The following is a 15,904-nucleotide window of genomic DNA, read 5'->3' as shown; positions in this document are numbered from 1 at the left end:
GAAGGGATGGTCGTCTGAGGCTTTAGGAGTATTAGATCTTGAAGCTCAGAGGCAGACTTTTGTGGATTCGGGAGATGGGCTTCACAACTCTGTGACCCAGTCCCCTCAGCTGTAAAGTCAGAGGGTTGGTAACAGCACCAACCCTTACAGGTTGTTAGGATGAGGCGGGTTGGGGTGGGGGTACTCAGCACGTGGCAGCTTCTCTCTTCCCTCAACGGGGTTGAGTGATCGTTCAGTGGTGAGAATTAGGTGAGACCTTTGAAGTGCCTGTCGGGGGCCATGAGGGGCACCGCAGGGCGATCACCAGGCTCTGCAGCCCTATGTGCAGGCAGTGGCCAGGCTGGTGAGGTGCCGTCAGGAAGGGAGCTGGTCAGGCCTTACCTGAGGGAGGTAACCCAGGGTTATGTCTGCCCTGACTGAGAAGCAAGAAGCCTCAGGATGGTGAGGGGAAACAGTTTTTGTGGCAAAGGTGAATATCCCCCAAGGAGGCGGTGGGGCAAGTCTCCCTCTGCCTCAGCCTGGGCCATGCAGCTTTAGATCGTGGCCTGTGAGGATTTCTTGGCAGGAAATTTCCTGTGAGGATTTCTGCTGTCTCCTCACTTGCCTGTTTTGTGCCTTCCATTTATCTTCTGCTAGAAGGTTTAAATCAGCGAATGGGTCAGCAGCTCTTTCTCAAGCACGTGCCAGGTGCTTTGCTGGACAGTAGGCTGAACAAGACTGACACTGCGTTCTCCAGCGGAATGCAGGGTGGTCCCATGAGCGCCTGTACTGATGTAACAAGGGCTATGGTGGAGAGGGCCGGGTCAGGGCCTGGGGGAGCGGGGAAAGCTGTGGGCCGGTGTTCACCACTGTGGTACAAGAAGTGTTTAGGTGATACACGAACATTTATTAAAATGTTATCTGAATGTATGCTAGAAAAAAAAATAGCACATCAAGATGATTCCAGATACTGCTTAGGAGGAAGAGAAGTAAGTTCATCTTTTAAAGTAAGTAATGGTATTAAGCCTGGGATGACCATATGGCAAAGGTGATGACCAGGACATGCTTGTGACAGGGGAGCACAGAGGTGTCCCAGGAACCGCCTCCAGGAGGCAGTTTGGGTACTTAGGGCAGGGTCACAGTGCCACAGTCTGCCAGGTTCTGCAGAGACACCTGCTTGTTGACTCTTGAGGAGATATTTCCAGAAGATTCCTTTGCTATTAGGTGAGAATGGATAATGGATGTTGGGGGCTGAGGTAGGCTGATTTAAAGAAGCTTTGCAGCAGCTCAGATGATGAGTGGGGAGTTGGACTCTGCTGGAGAGCAGTGGATGGGTTGAGGGGGAAGCTGGGATGGGAAGGGGATGAGGCTGTAGGGCAGCCAGCAGGTCGGGTGATGAAATAACAGGGGACAGACTTAGATCAGAGCTTAGGGTGAAAGAGTTGTGGACTCAAACCAAATGATGGCAACAAAAGCTTTGGGAACGGCCCAAGTGTGGGTCCCCCTCAGGGAGGGACTGAGCAAAAGGAGGCCAGTGCCTTGTGGGCTCAGCCCTGCTGGCCGTCCCAGGACAGCTGCTCACTCTGTGACTAGGGCCTTGGAAAGTCAGTGAGGAACAAAATGGATTCCCACCCAGATACACACACTGTGAAGAGAGGGCAGGGTATGGCATTATCAGAGGAGGTGTTGCAGGTCAGAAAACTTTCAACAAGATGCCTGAAAGAGACTCTAAGGAATCACAGGGAAATCTCTGGGGGCAGTGCCCTTCAGGCGGCTGGAGCACAAGTGCAAAGGGTGAATGCCAAGAGTTAAAGGCCAGACAGGCAAGAGACCATGCCCATCATTTAGGACTTCAGCTTTTACTGGAAAGGAAGCCTGTGGAACGTTTGAGCTAAGAGAATGACACTATGGGACCCATTTATAGGGGTTACTGTGCACTCCCATGGGGAGTGCAGTGAGGAAACAGCATGATAAGGAAAGCTTGGGGGTGGGGGAAGGGTACTGCAGTGGTCCTGGTATAGAGGACTGTGGGAGCCCAGCTCCTGGCATTTGCCCCCGGGTGCTGTCCCCTGTCACAGTGCATCTGGGTGGGGGGCGGTCTGTGTGACCAACAAAATACAGTGGAAGTGATGATTTATCACTTTTTTTGAGATCAAGTTTAAAAAAAAAACACTGCAGCTTCCATCTGGTTGCCATTATCTTTTCTGGCTGCCACTTTCTCTGGATCATTCCCTCTGGGGGAAGCCAGCTACCATGTTGTGAGCTGTTGTATGGGAAGGCCCACGTGGCATGGGGTGAGTGAGGCCTTCTGCCAACTGCTACGTGAAGGAGCCCAGAAGCAGAGCCCCCAGTCTGTCAAGCCCTCAGACATTGCAGCTTCATGAGACCCCAAGTCAGACCCTCCCACTAAGCTACTCCTGGATTCTGGACAGAAACTGAAATGAGTGTTGCTTTAGCTAAGTTTTGGTGAAATTTTTACACAATAATTCACACAGTGATGACAGCTTAGACCAGGTGATAGTAACAGAAGCAGTATCCGTTGGACCCGCCTACATTTTAAAGAATTCGGACAGCTCAAGTTTCAGATACTGATGAAGACATCCAAGTGGAGAGTTCAAGAGTCAAGTTCTGAGAGAAGTTAGCATTTGGTATTTAAAGCCAGGAGTGTGGTTAAGATCAGAAAAAGCAGAGCCAGAGAGAGAAGCAGCCCAGCTCCTGAGCCCTGGGACTGCACAACTTTGAACGAGGAGGAGGAGGAGCCGGTAAGGAGGACAAGACCAAAGTCAGGTGTTCTGGAAGTCAAGTGAGGGGCGTGGGGCGGGTGGGCGGAAGCGTCCATCTGGCCCACTTATATGGTGACATTGATGAGACAGAGAGCCACTGCATCTGGTGGTGGAATAGACGGTACCAGAGTGGTGGGGACATAGCTGACTGGAATGGAAGTGAGGAAGAGGACTTGGGGACTGTGTGCTGGGAAGGGACAGGGCAGCTGTTACCACAGTTATAAGCTGGTAGGACATTTCAGAACAGACATGGATGGCTCCAAGGTTTTGACCTGCACCTGAAGCTTGAACAAGGGAGTTCCTAAGGAGGGTGAGTCCTTCCCTAGTGGGCTGCCACAGAAACTACAAGGCCACGCCCACGCACCTCACAGCCTGGAGCCACAGGTAGTTTCCTGTGTTGGGTAACACTCTGCCCTGAGCACAGGGATACCAGGAGGGCTGGGAGCACCACAGATACTGTGGGCAAATCCAAGAGATGTTTAATGTAAAACCCAACTCCTCTGGAAGGCAAAGAAAACAACTTTGGCCTCTCAGACTTGGTTTCATAGTGGACTTTATTGGGAAAAGTTAGTGTAAAAAACATTCAGATTAATAAAATTTAAATAAGACAGTAAAATTATACCTCGTAGCTATAGTAATCGCTGTAGTAATCACAAATAAGGTAAAGTCTAAATTATTGCCTAAGCAAACACTATTTTGTCAGGCTTCTGTTGCAAAGCCCAAGGCAGGAAACACTGCAATTACTAGAAGTGAGCCCAATGATGAATTTGCATTTGAAGCTGAGGAAAGGGAAAAAAAAAAAAAAGCATGTTCTGATTAGGGCATCACAACATTCTAGTCTGAAAAAAAGCAACTTTATTAATGTCCTGCAGCAGAGTACATTAGTAATTGTAACCAGGCATTAAAATTCTCATTTCATGTCATAAAGAGAGTAATCAGTTTTCTTCATGATACATTACGTTTTACTGAGCTTCATGTGGCTTGTCCCTCCAAGACCTTTCTGGGAACGTTCCTTCTCCTGGCACACCTTTCTAAGATGCCCAGGTTTACACTGGAACATGTCTGGTCATGTGATACCAGCCAACCCCCCTCCCTGCGCCCCCCTGGAACCCAGGACTTGGTGGAGGCCCCCTCACTGAACCCAGGTTGACTCCAATACGGCATCTCAAACCCCAATGCCACACTGAGAACTCAGTCAAGAGTATCACTAACAAGTTAATGTGAGTTTCTCTTTGGTTATGGAATTTTTATTTTTATTTAACCTTATAAAAATATAGCTAGAAATAAGCTCCTGAATTCCAAAAGTATTTTTAACCAATTTAAACACAAGTATGTCCTTGCCAAAAATTCACCACCTGGCCAGGTTTAAAATCTGCCTATTTCTCTGTGGAATCTAACATCAGTGTTCTATTTAGCAAATACATTTGAGTGAAGAGCCGTGACTGATCTTTAGAAGCCCCAAAGAGTGGGGGCAGCTGGGCAGGGTGGCCCTAGATGCTGTCCATGGCTTTGAACTCACTGAGGGCCTGCACAGGGTTCACATGCTTCTTCTGAGATGCCCGTTTAATCTTGGTTTGTGTCTCATCCTGTTTCTCTCTCTTCACCAAGGGCTTTTTCTCAGGTGCCTTCATCTTCCACGAAACAGCTGGAAGGTTGAGGGAAGCCATACCCTGAGACTTCTGGTATTTGGTGGAGGCCACATAGGATGCCTTCACCGTCTGCACTACCGCGTTCATCAAGTTCTTGGCAGCCTGGATCAGGGACATGGCGCTGTCCACCTAAGAGGCACAGACGGGGCAGTGAGGAACACAAGTCTGACCTTCAGCCCCGTGTGCACCAGGGGCCTAGGCAATAGCCGTGTTCCTGATTAGCTCTCCCAGTGGCTACTGACCTTACCCCAAAAACCTGAAAATACATAGGTTTCAGCCATTTGGAAGTAAAGGGAGTAGAATCAAAAAACATAAGGCGCCATCCACCCCTTTCAACAAATCTTTATTCACTCTAGGAAGCTGGAGGAAGATGGTCTCTTTCTAACTGATTGCAGAGCTGTAACCACCAGCACTGACAAGGATGCTTTTTCAGTCATGATCCGGGGCATTTCCTCTCTCAGTATGGATACAAGCTCCCCACACGCGGGGGCACCAATATGCCCCACATACAAAGTAGTTCTTTGAAAATGAAATCCCAGGAGATTAGCAGAAGCTACAGGGAATCTATGGAGCCCAGCAAGTCAAGCAAGACATCCTCTTTGCCCTGCCCAATGTGACAAGGGGTCCAGAACTGTGTCATGGGAAACAGACAAGGGGAAGAGATAATACTCAAGTGAGAAGGGTGGAGGAAGTCTAAGAAAGCATATCTATATAATCTTGGCATTTTTGAACAGGTTCAATTCCTCTCTGGGGGAAGAACAGCAAGGAAGGTAAAAATACTTTATCCCAGCAAGAGGCCAGCCCTGTAATGGCTCCCACCCATCACCAACTGCACCATGCCTAATAGCACTGCAGTTCAGCAGGGCACTGCCACCATGGACTCCACCACAACACACTTTCCCAGTTGCTGGGCAGCTAAGGAGTGTGTGCGGACAGGAGGCTACTTTCATTTTGGAAAAAGGCCAGCATATTACCAACAATCACTTCGTTCCATGGATAAAACTTACCCCAGAGACAACGAGCTCTCCACCGAGATTCTGCACCTCAGCCTTGACTTTGCTGCAGATGTTGAGCTGGTGGCAGTAGAGGGCGATACGCTGCAGGTAGGCCAGCAAGTCCTGCTTGCAGGCTGAGTCGGGGCACTGAAGGAAGAGCAGCAGGTTCAGCCCTGAGAGTTCCAGGCCCTAACACATCCCACCCCCAGGTGCCACCGACATGACGCCTCTCTCCTTGCTGGAGTAAAGGGCAAGAGACATGAGTTATCCAGCCCTAAACTGCTCTCTGCAGGGCCCATGCCCTTCAAGGTGAGAAAAAAACCTCAGCAAGCAAAAGCCTGGTTCTGGAGACAAGAGTGCTTGGAGCTACATAATAACCATCCGAATAGCTCTTCTGCTAGGGGCACTTTATGTGGTCAAAACTGTGATGAAAACTATAAACATCTGGTAAAAGGAAATGTTCACTTGAGGCAAAGATGGAGGATGAGTAAACCAAAGTGAGAAAAAGAATACCTGGGGATGGTGAGGTCTTGACCAGTCACAGAGAAACTCAAGGGCAGCCCAATTCCTGTCTTGCTGCCTAAGCTCAGGGTGACTTTAGGAGGTTTCATCCCAACATTGAAATAGAGCACCTCTCTCAAGTGTTTATGGCAAATGCTTCCCTCCTGTGAGGCTGGAGTGCAGAGTCAGCAGGTGGTATAAAATAGGCCTACGGACCATGCTGGAGCTTCTGCATTTTCTTCTAAGAAGCTACTGAGGAAGCACAGAGCCATATCTGATCTGCACGTTAAGATGATGCTACAAAAAGATGGTGTTGGTGGCTGTGTGCAGAAGGGAGTGGATGGCAGCATCGGTGGGGACAGGCCACAGCAGTCCAGATATAGGCCGTGGAGGTTTGGGCTGAACTGGTGGTTGCAGAAAGGAAAACACTGGATGTTGTCACAATTAAGTGTGGCCAGGAGAAGCACCAGGGCTTAGTCCTGGATTTCATGAAAGAGGTGAGTCAAAAATGGCTTCTAAATCTTTGGCTTGGGTGGTGAGGAACCACTACCATTCATCCTATAGCCTAGATGCTTCAAGGAAAAGTGGCTGATGAGGGGTGGGGAGGCGGGTCTGGATCTGTGGAGAAAAACTATAATGTGCAAACACGGTCCCCATTGGTAAATCTTAGAGCATCCAGGGAAATGTGCTGTAAATGAGGAAATAGGAACCACATTTTCTGACAAAGGAAAACAGACGAAGGCTCAGTAGTTAAGAACAAGCAGTGCACCCAATGTTTACAGCAGCATTTTCAACAATAGCCAAAGTATGGAAAGAGCCTAAATGTCCATCAATGGGTGAATGGATAAAGAAGATGTGGTGTATATATATATACAATGGAATATGACTCGGCAATCAAAAAGAAAGGAATCTTACCATTTGCAACTACGTGGATGGAACTGGAGGGTATTATTATGCTAAGTGAAATTAGAGAAAGACAAAATCCCTATGACTTCACTCAAATGAGAACTTTAAGAGACAAAACATGAACATAAGGGAAAGGAAACAAAAATAATATACAAATAGGGAGGGGGACAAAACAGAGGAGACTCATAAATATGGAGAGCAAACTGGGGGTTACTAGAGGAGTTGTGGGAGGGGGGATGGGCTAAATGAGTAAGGGGCATTAAGGAATCTACTCCTGAAATCACTGTTGCACTATATGCTAATTTGGATGTAAATTAAAAATAAATAAATAAATAAGAACAAGAACAAGCAGTGCAGAAGTCTATCTAGGCTCATTCAGTGTGTGAGGATCCACAGAAGCAGCTCTTGCCCCGGGCTGAAGGTCTGCAGGAAAAGAGAGAAGCAATAGCATTGCACAGTAATGACTGGCAGGACACACACATCTGCTCCAAAGAGGTGCTCTAATGCAAGTTGGTCCTGCCTGCTAAGACATGGCAAAGAAAAAAGAGGAATTCAGATATCCTTAAAAATCTATGTTGGTATTAACCAAGCAGGTTGACGAGTTAAGAACAGTTTTAGAGAGGAGCAGAGTGCTGTGTTCCAAGAAAAATCTTGTCGTCACCACCTTGGGATGGACCTGGCTGGGCTCCCTCAGTCCCGTGATGAATTCAGGAACCCAAGAAGCAAGCCTGTCACTCACGTGGTCTGCAATGGTTCTGCCGAGCTTATCCATCCTGGATCCCGCCTCAGCAATTTTCTTGGCGGCACTGATCACATCTGATGTATTTTTGAGCGGTCCTTTACCTCTGACAAAAAAGCATAAGGATCATTGTATGTAGCTGAAGATGAACAGAAAAGTAAGATTTTCTGCAAGTAGCCTAGTGCTCCCCTCCGTGCAATTGGTGGGGGGCGGGCACGGCTCACCGGGTGAAGTCCGTCATCTCCATCATGATCATGCACATCTGCTTGGCCAGCACGATGATGTCATTACCACTGTCGTCCCATTTGGACACTTCAGCATCCAGCTTGCTCTTTTCTTCCTGGAAGCTGGCCACCTGTTCTGCAATCTTTGCTTTTTGCTCCTGGGGAAGCTGAGCCATGATCGCCTGAAATCAGAAGCACAGAAAGCTCTTACATAAAGAGAATATGAAGTTCTCACAGTGCATTAGCCACAAATATTTCTACCAAGCAATCTATGACACAGGTAGGATAATACTTTAATAGGTTTCATTTTGCCTAAAGGTCCATTTCTTCTTATTTTGAGAAGTTTACAGCAGCCTGAATTTCTGACCCACTTTTAAGTTTTTGTGTGGAGGAAAACACAGTGTGAGGGATTAGAAGGCTAATAGGGAAGGTTGGAGATCACACCTGTATAGGAACAGAACCTGCTTAACTTAATTCTTTAGAATTTTATCCTCTGCCTGCTGCCATGGGGAGAGGACTTAAGAGAAGGGGCTGATGCATGGAGCCCTTTGCCTTGTGGGTCCTGACTGGGCATTTCCGGTGCTGCTACTTTTAGTTACTTGACATGGCATTTAAAGCTTATCAAAGCAGCACCTGGAGGCCTGGTGCCCACCTCAAGGTCCACAGACTCCTAAGCCTTGGGCTTCTCCCCACTCAGCTTCCCCAAGTGCTCATGATGGAGTGGGGCCCAAAGCAAGGATGCATTCGCTGTTCAAAATAATTTCTAAGGAGGGGAAAAAGACTCCATAGAAATATTTCTTGGCATCCTCCCAAAAACATAAATGCTATTGATTGAAGATTTAATGACTCAAATGAATGCAATGGCTCTGAATGATTTTCTTGAATGTACCACTGTTGTTTTTTTTTAACCCATGAATAATTAAATCGTTTATACCCATGGTAGCATTGATATGGGCAAAGACAGCAATCTTTTTCGAATTTCACAATCCTTTTTAACAAACATTACATTGACTGGATCTAGGGCTTTCCTGATGCAGGGCTCTGTCATAAACCAAAGCCCCAGGGCACAGCTGAGGCACAGTGCCATGTTCCTCTCTGCTCCCAGCTGAGGAGACATTCTGGAGGAACCTATATCTAGCATGTGCCACAACTTAGGTTAACTTGAGTCCTGCTGCCAGGGAAAGAGTGGGAAAATGGTGTTCTCAAAATCAAGAGTGTTGTCCTGGAAGAGAAAAAGCCGAGTTCCCAGAGGGACAGGGAAAACAAGTCAAACTTGTCCCTTACCCGGGCACTCTGGCCAGCAATCAGTTGATCATCTTCTGTCTGGACACTTGTCCTACTTCTGACATCAAAGTCTTCTGTCTCGAAGTCAGAATCATCCAGTTCCTCAGGGGTCTACCATCAACACAGAAAGTACAAGTCAGACACAACCCTGGGCCTTTGGCCTTCAGCTATTCCAAGCCTCTGGGCCCAATGTATGAACACCCAGAATTCTGGATTTTCATGTGCCATGTTCCAGCGATGTAGTTAAAATCATTCTTTGTCCAAGACCCTGGCCTCACTAATGCACATGTGGGGTGTCTGGTCCAACAATCACCAGGTGAAGGTACCACATCAACAATTCCCAAAGAGTCTAGGGCTTTCTTTATGGGAGGTTAGGGCTTCAACTTTCACCAGAGTCAGGACTCTATTTGACATAATGTACTCCTCTAACACTTGTATCCTAACACAAAGGTGAGAATTATCTTGGGTAGAAAAGGTACTGTAGTGAAAAGAGAAGTACCAAACATTAGCAGATTCTTCTAACCTTCTCATTTTATGACAAAAAGAAAATTAGTGAATGAACTCATGCTAGGCTTTCTCTTAGGATACTGCTTTGAGGAGTACAAATAGGCAATGTATTTTTATGGGTTTTTTTTGTTTGACTTTGATCAAAGCAAAAAGAATATGGCAGGTGAGGTCTGAGTATAAACCAAAGGTCCTGAATACCAGTCCCAGCTGTTTGCTTTAATTATGGAATAAAATTCTTATTTTGCACAACCTCCAGCCTCCGATGATTAGCTGCTGACTTGAAACATAATGTTGTCTTCTGGAAGTTATCAGTAACAGGGCAGCAGGCGTAACAGCTGGGGTTGGCTCTTGGCCCAGCTGGCCGGCCTGTGACAGGAGGGCACTGAGGGGAGTCCCTCATCTGCACCAGGACCTAATCCAAGCCCAGCCCAAGGGCTCGCTGTGAGGCTCAAAAGAGAGGATGGGTGAGGAAGCATCTGGCCCGGCCAAAACTATCTTGGGTTTGTACACATGCAAAGGCTGAGCCTTTCCCTCAATGGGATGAGGTAAGGACAGCGGCAGTCACCCCAGGCACCAGCAAGCTGGAAGGAACACATGAATGCAAGATCCTAGAGTTTCTCTGACTTGGCAGTGTGAAACAGTACACCACCCTGGGCCATTTAGAATGGCCTGTGAAGGAGCGTTCTCCAAGGAAGGCCTCCTGATAAGATCTCTGCTTCTGTTCCACCCTGGCTAGCCCATCACAGACCAAAGAACTATTCTTGCCAAGAAAACCAAATACATTCTATTCTTTCATTCTGAGTACGTGTGTGCCAAGTACTGTTCTGGGCCTTGGAGGTACAAAATGACTAACACAAAGATCCCTGCTCTTGCATATATTCTAAGGGGAGAAATGACAATAAACAAAATGAGAAGGTGAATTTTATGAGACATCAGAAAGCGATCAGTGATACAAATCAATAAAGCAGTGAGGATTGTAATTTCATATGGGTGGTCAGGAAAGGCTTCCTAAGAAGGTGACATGTGAACAGGGAGCATGGGAGGTACCTGGGGGAGGAGTGTCCTGGCAGGAGGGAGTCACCACAACTAAGGCCCAGAGGCAGGAGCTCACCTGGGGAATCAGATGAGCAAGGAGGCCATGGCAGAAGGACTGAGCTCACTGCCCTCAGGTTATAGGATCAACTACAGCCCCAGAAGAACAGCAGCAGATGAAATTCTAGAAGGCCTTGTGGGCTAGTGTAAGGACTGATGCCAGCCACAGCCAGCCTGTGGAGGGTGCTGAGCAGTGGATAACATGACCTAACTGAAACTTGAAAGGATCACTTGGGCTGCTCTGTGGAGAGTGAAACTAGGCTTCAAGGGATGAGAATAGGGAGGCAGGTACATGAATCCAGGTAAGAGATGCTAGTGGCCAGGACCAGAGTGGGAGCAGTGCTCAGATGCTCTATTTATTGTGAAGGTAGAGGAGATGTGGGAATTGAGACAACAAGAGGAATCAAGGGCAAATCCGAGGTTTGGGCCTCAGCAAGTGGAAGGCAGGTTGCCATCTACTAACCCATGAAGACTGGGTGGAGGAGGGTCGGGGTGAAAGATTAGCAGATGCTTGTTAGGTAATCAAGTGGCCAGAGAGAGCAGGCAAAGTGGAAGGTTGTGTGTGGAGCTCAGGACAGTCACCCTGGATGTTTTTCCCAAGGGAATGAGGACTGTGTGAGAAGAGAAGAAGCCGACAGCTTTGCTACCAGACATGCCACTGGTAAGGAGCTGAAGAGTCGAGGACAAAGCAAACTAAGGAGGAGGAGGACGGATGGGAGAAATGCCAGTGTGCTGTATGCTGTACATGGGCAGAGACCTGGCAGGGGGGCAGGCGGGATATCCAGACCACCGCCACACCCTAAGGAAACAGCCCCAGGCCCCATGAGAGGGGGGGAGGCGAGCAGGAAGGTCTGAAACATTCTCGGATGCTAGGGTTGTGGGGCAATGCTGCCTGGTTCTGGGACCACAGTAGGGGCAGCTGCCCTATTCTACAACCAGGCTTAGCAGATGGCGGATTTCAAGAGAATAGGATTGTGCAAAGCCATATAAGGAAGTGAATGGGGCAAAAGAGTGTCTACTAACTAACCAGAGATGCAAAAAGCTAGAAAAGGAACAAAGCAAAGACAGGCGTGGTTGAGTAAGGGTGACAGGTGAGGAAGACTCAGAGGACTGTCACATTCTGGACAGTGGGGGCTGCAGAGGAGGACACTGGACACTGGAAATGACAAAGAGCCAGGTGTGACTATGGAAGGCAAGCTGAGGTAGGAGGAGGACAAGACACAAGACTGAGAGGCTTGGGGGATGGAAGGATGATTCTTGAATTCAAATAGGAATGGAGTCCAAGTGCACAGCAGTAAGCAAGGGCCTGCAGTGTAGCTGCCTCGCAGGCCTCAGTTGTGCCCTGGCTCTAGCACACGCGGCTGTGTACGCCTCTGCCAGGGCTGTGGCCATCCTGGTGCCCAGCACAGCTACCCCACTGCCAGGCCCTGTGCTGGGCACACTATCTACATTATAGCTAATTAAAACCATCAACCACTAGCACCTCTGTTTTAAGAGAAGAGAAGAGAGGAGGCACCTGTTCACAGACACAGCTCTAGAAGAGGAGTCTATGAGGCCTGCCTGCTCTAAGGACTGCTCTCCCACAACAGGACTCCAGGATCTGCATGCATTTCCTGGCATGTACGCAGTTTTTGTCACACTTTAAGCCCCAAAAGCATTGACCTCAGACACCCAATGACTCCTTTTCATCATTAATGTTCTTTTTATTTCTAGCTGTCTGTCAGTATGGAAAAGAGCTCTGGAATAATAGGGCTGTGTTCATTACTAGTGGTTTATGTGACCTAGGATCCCTTCACAGCACTGAGACAGAGCTGCTGGGTTTAACCTGTTATTCAACCAGGCCAGGATTCTTCTTGAGCACAGGAATGAAGGGATGGAGAAAGCAAGAACAACCAATTCCCTGCCCCCAACCTCCAACACGTCCAGGGAACCTGGGACCTGTAGGAACAGCCAGCAGCCAACCAGGAAATCCAAGAACATTTATCTTTCCTCCTTACCCAGAGGTACAGTCTTGCCCAAGTATTTCTACACTGCATACGAACTGGGTCCAGCCTGATGCAACTGCCTGAGAAATGGCCTCTGTTTCCAGCTGACGGTCTGACTAGGTTCTACAGGATGCCAAGCTGAGAGGATAAAAAAAATGGGACAGAATCCCTGCCTAGCTTGAAGGGCTGGATGAGCAAACCACGTAAATGACACTCCCCTGACCCCACTACACTGACAACACAGCACAATAGCCATGTATGCAGCAGGCAGGCTGGGCAGCTAGAGGAGGGCCCGGCCCAGGCCTGGGGGACCCCCAGGTGGCCTGGTGAGAATTCTCCCTGCTCTCAGCTTCCAGAGCAATATGTTCATACTCCTAACAGCATGTGAGGGATCAATCGCTAGGGAAATTGCGAGGGAAAGATAGCTGTGAGACCTGGCACCAGCCCCTGGGCTGTATTACAGAGTGGTTAGTAGTTTCTCAAGGGGCTGCCACACGCACTCCTCCTTAGTCTCAACACACTGGGGCCCCAGGAGCCTCCTGCCTCCCTGCCACCCTTTCGAGGACAGAGAACGTATTCTATGTGAACAGTAACTTCAACTTGCATTAAAGAAATACTCCGTTCTCTGCAAATAACCGAAAAGCCTTTATTCTGTGTAGTATCCCTCTAACTTACCAGAAGCCTCCTATGTGTGGTAGCTGTTTGCCTAAAACTAAATCATCAAAGCCAGTTCACACTAGCTCCCCTTCTTGGCCCAAGTTTGGGCTCTAACTTGCGAGTAAAAGTCATTTTAGACAACATAATTAAATATATCTCATTCTAACAGCTTTTAGATTCATGGTTTTAATATACTGCCACCGCATCTGCTGAGTTCCAGAATGATGCATTGCTCAAGTTTAGCAAATGATAAGAAAGAAGCTGTTAAAATGTCTGAAATGCAGTTACTCACCCTTATCATCAACACCGCTTTCCTGATGTCCCGGATGCCATCGTACACTAGGCGGGAGGCATCAATAAACTCATTCTCATCCATGGGCTGGGCAGGGTCCGAGCTGAGGGCTTCCACAGCTGCCTCTACTTGCTCAGTAAAACGTGGCATGACTGTGGAGAAAGAGGCAGGGCAGATCCTGCTAGGCCAGCAGACATGATCATTCTACCAACCCTCCCTCAATCCCTCATTCAGACAGGAGGAGGTGAGGTATATGATGAAGAGCATCTGCCTCTACCTATGTGAGGAGTATTTACAGTTGAAATAAATTAAATGCTATATTTTACCCAGACTCAAATCATCTTTGTCTCTGACCAGACTTTGCAATACAGGATTTGGATGGGTGAGCAACTGAAGTGAGATAAACGGGAGGCCTCGCTTAAAACTAGGACTCTCCTTAATTTGGTATTTATCCACTAACAAAAGACTTTACTCAAAAATTCACCTTAAATAGTGTGTTCAAAATTATTCCCATCATTAGCTGTGGGACACATGAAGGAAAGGGGTTTTCAAGGCCTTAATTTAGTTGATCAACTTCTCAAGGTCTGATGTCCAACCCAGACATGTTGTGTGAAGACCTGATCTACATCCTGATCTCATCCTTCCTAACCACAGGGCCTGAACTCCCAGGATGGCCCGGCCCACCCATCTGTGTGTGGGGAGCACTGGAAGGGAGGAAGTCCCCGAACCTGTGTTGGAGAGCAGCTTGGTGGCTTCCAGGACCTTCTCTGTGTAGACCCCTGGCTCATAGTTGTCCATCTCTGAGGTGACTACATGGATGACCCTAGCAGCCCGGCCTCGAATCGCACCAGCTGTGCGGTCCAGCCCATCCACATCTTTCTCTTGGAGAGCAATGACACATTTGTTCACATCTTCCAAAATGTGATTCTCTGAAGAACAAACAAAAGGCTGAATGAGGGAGAAGGCATTCCACTAGAAGGGGAAAATTTTAAGTTGGCACCTATCGTTCACTGAGTGCTCATTTTGTGCCAGCTACAGTGCCAAAGCGTTTCATGTATCATTTCACTGAACAGACCAGACTAACCGCTGGATTAACTGTCCCACAGAAACTCAACCTGTAATCACCTCCAAGAATAACAATCTGCATTCCAGGTTTATAGAAAGAGGGAGAGACAGAGGTCAACTGAGATTTTTAAGGCACAGGTGTTTTGCAAACCAGGCAGAAAATTCAGATTATAGAAATCTACTAACTTCTCTTTAAATAATTTCACTGACCTAATGTCCAAAACAAAGTCTAAAACAGAGGGAGGGGTTCACGATAAGTCTCATTCCTTCCATTCTCTTGCCCCTCCCTCAGTAGATGCCAATGTATTCAGACCATCTCCCAAGAAGCCAGGACAGCCCTGGGATAGAAGGCACTGGAAAGGAGACTGAAGCCTCCTCTGGAGGGCATAGAGGAAGCCCATCTAAAGCAAAACATTTAGTAACCCTCTCATGGGTGCAGGGGGTACCTTGCTGTGATATTTACAAAAACCCTTGAATCCTGTTAAGCTGACATTTTGAGGACCCACCAAACCTATTTTTCCTCAAAGCAAAATGCTTGACACTGGATACTGGGAACCTCTGAGTTAGCTTTAGCTTCATCTATAATAAAAGCAAAGTGGAAGCAACCAAAATGTCTAAGGACAGTAGGTAATATATTATGGGTACTATATAGCCATTAAAATGGATGAGGTCAGTGTATAAGGGCTAACCCAGAATGGTAAAAGGGGATGTTCTCACCCAGAACTGAAGGGACCACGAGGATATGGCCCAAATGACAGGGCTCCTCAGACTCCGTGAAGTTGGTTGGAGAGTGACATAAAGGAAAGCCACCACGTCATCATCTAGCCATTGCCTCCCAGCTCAGAAAGGAGCTTTCTTCAAGACATGCAAGAACTCACAGAGGATATGCTCACTTAATTAAGCCAAGAGAGTACCAGGTACAATAGGTGAAAGACTAATGGCCCTAGTTCTTCTGGCAGAGCTAGAACAATTAGGGCAAAAGTAATCTAAGAAACTTATCTGGTCATTTCTTTGCCAGTCCTGGCCACCTTATGCATCGACATGTCATTATTCTGGACTGCTTCCTGATTTAATCGACTTCCAAAAGCCATTACCCTTCCCTCACAGCCTCTGCTAACATACTCAGTCAAGTTATATGTGACAATGTCTGGAAGGGAGGGAACAATAAGCTTGACCTCTTAAGATACTCAAAACTAAGATAGTGGTCATGGTGCTATTTCCTCTCATGTCCAATGGAGGCAGAGGC

The 15,904-nt window shown here is 47.6% G+C and overlaps 1 protein-coding gene across 4 annotated transcripts in view; it reads right to left on the bottom strand.

Moving 5' to 3' along the window:
* Positions 1-3,298: 3,298 nt before the first annotated feature.
* CTNNA1 (catenin alpha 1) overlaps positions 3,299-15,904 on the bottom strand; it is a 313,848-nt gene continuing 301,242 nt past the window's right edge. For all 4 annotated transcript variants that reach the window (XM_043589023.1, XM_043589042.1, XM_043589033.1 and 1 more), the window contains 7 exons: positions 14,322-14,522; positions 13,594-13,745; positions 9,061-9,171; positions 7,777-7,958; positions 7,553-7,658; positions 5,419-5,553; positions 3,299-4,540 (listed from right to left, as the gene is read on the bottom strand). In XM_043589023.1, the coding sequence (XP_043444958.1) occupies positions 4,253-4,540; positions 5,419-5,553; positions 7,553-7,658; positions 7,777-7,958; positions 9,061-9,171; positions 13,594-13,745; positions 14,322-14,522 (1,175 nt within the window). In that variant the 3' untranslated portion in view covers positions 3,299-4,252. The remainder of the gene's footprint in view (positions 4,541-5,418; positions 5,554-7,552; positions 7,659-7,776; positions 7,959-9,060; positions 9,172-13,593; positions 13,746-14,321; positions 14,523-15,904) is intronic.

Source organism: Prionailurus bengalensis, chromosome A1 (assembly GCF_016509475.1).
Source record: "Prionailurus bengalensis isolate Pbe53 chromosome A1, Fcat_Pben_1.1_paternal_pri, whole genome shotgun sequence".
Lineage (NCBI taxonomy): Eukaryota > Metazoa > Chordata > Mammalia > Carnivora > Felidae > Prionailurus > Prionailurus bengalensis.
Note: the sequence above shows the minus strand (reverse complement) of the source record. Positions and strands in the feature narration are given on the sequence as shown.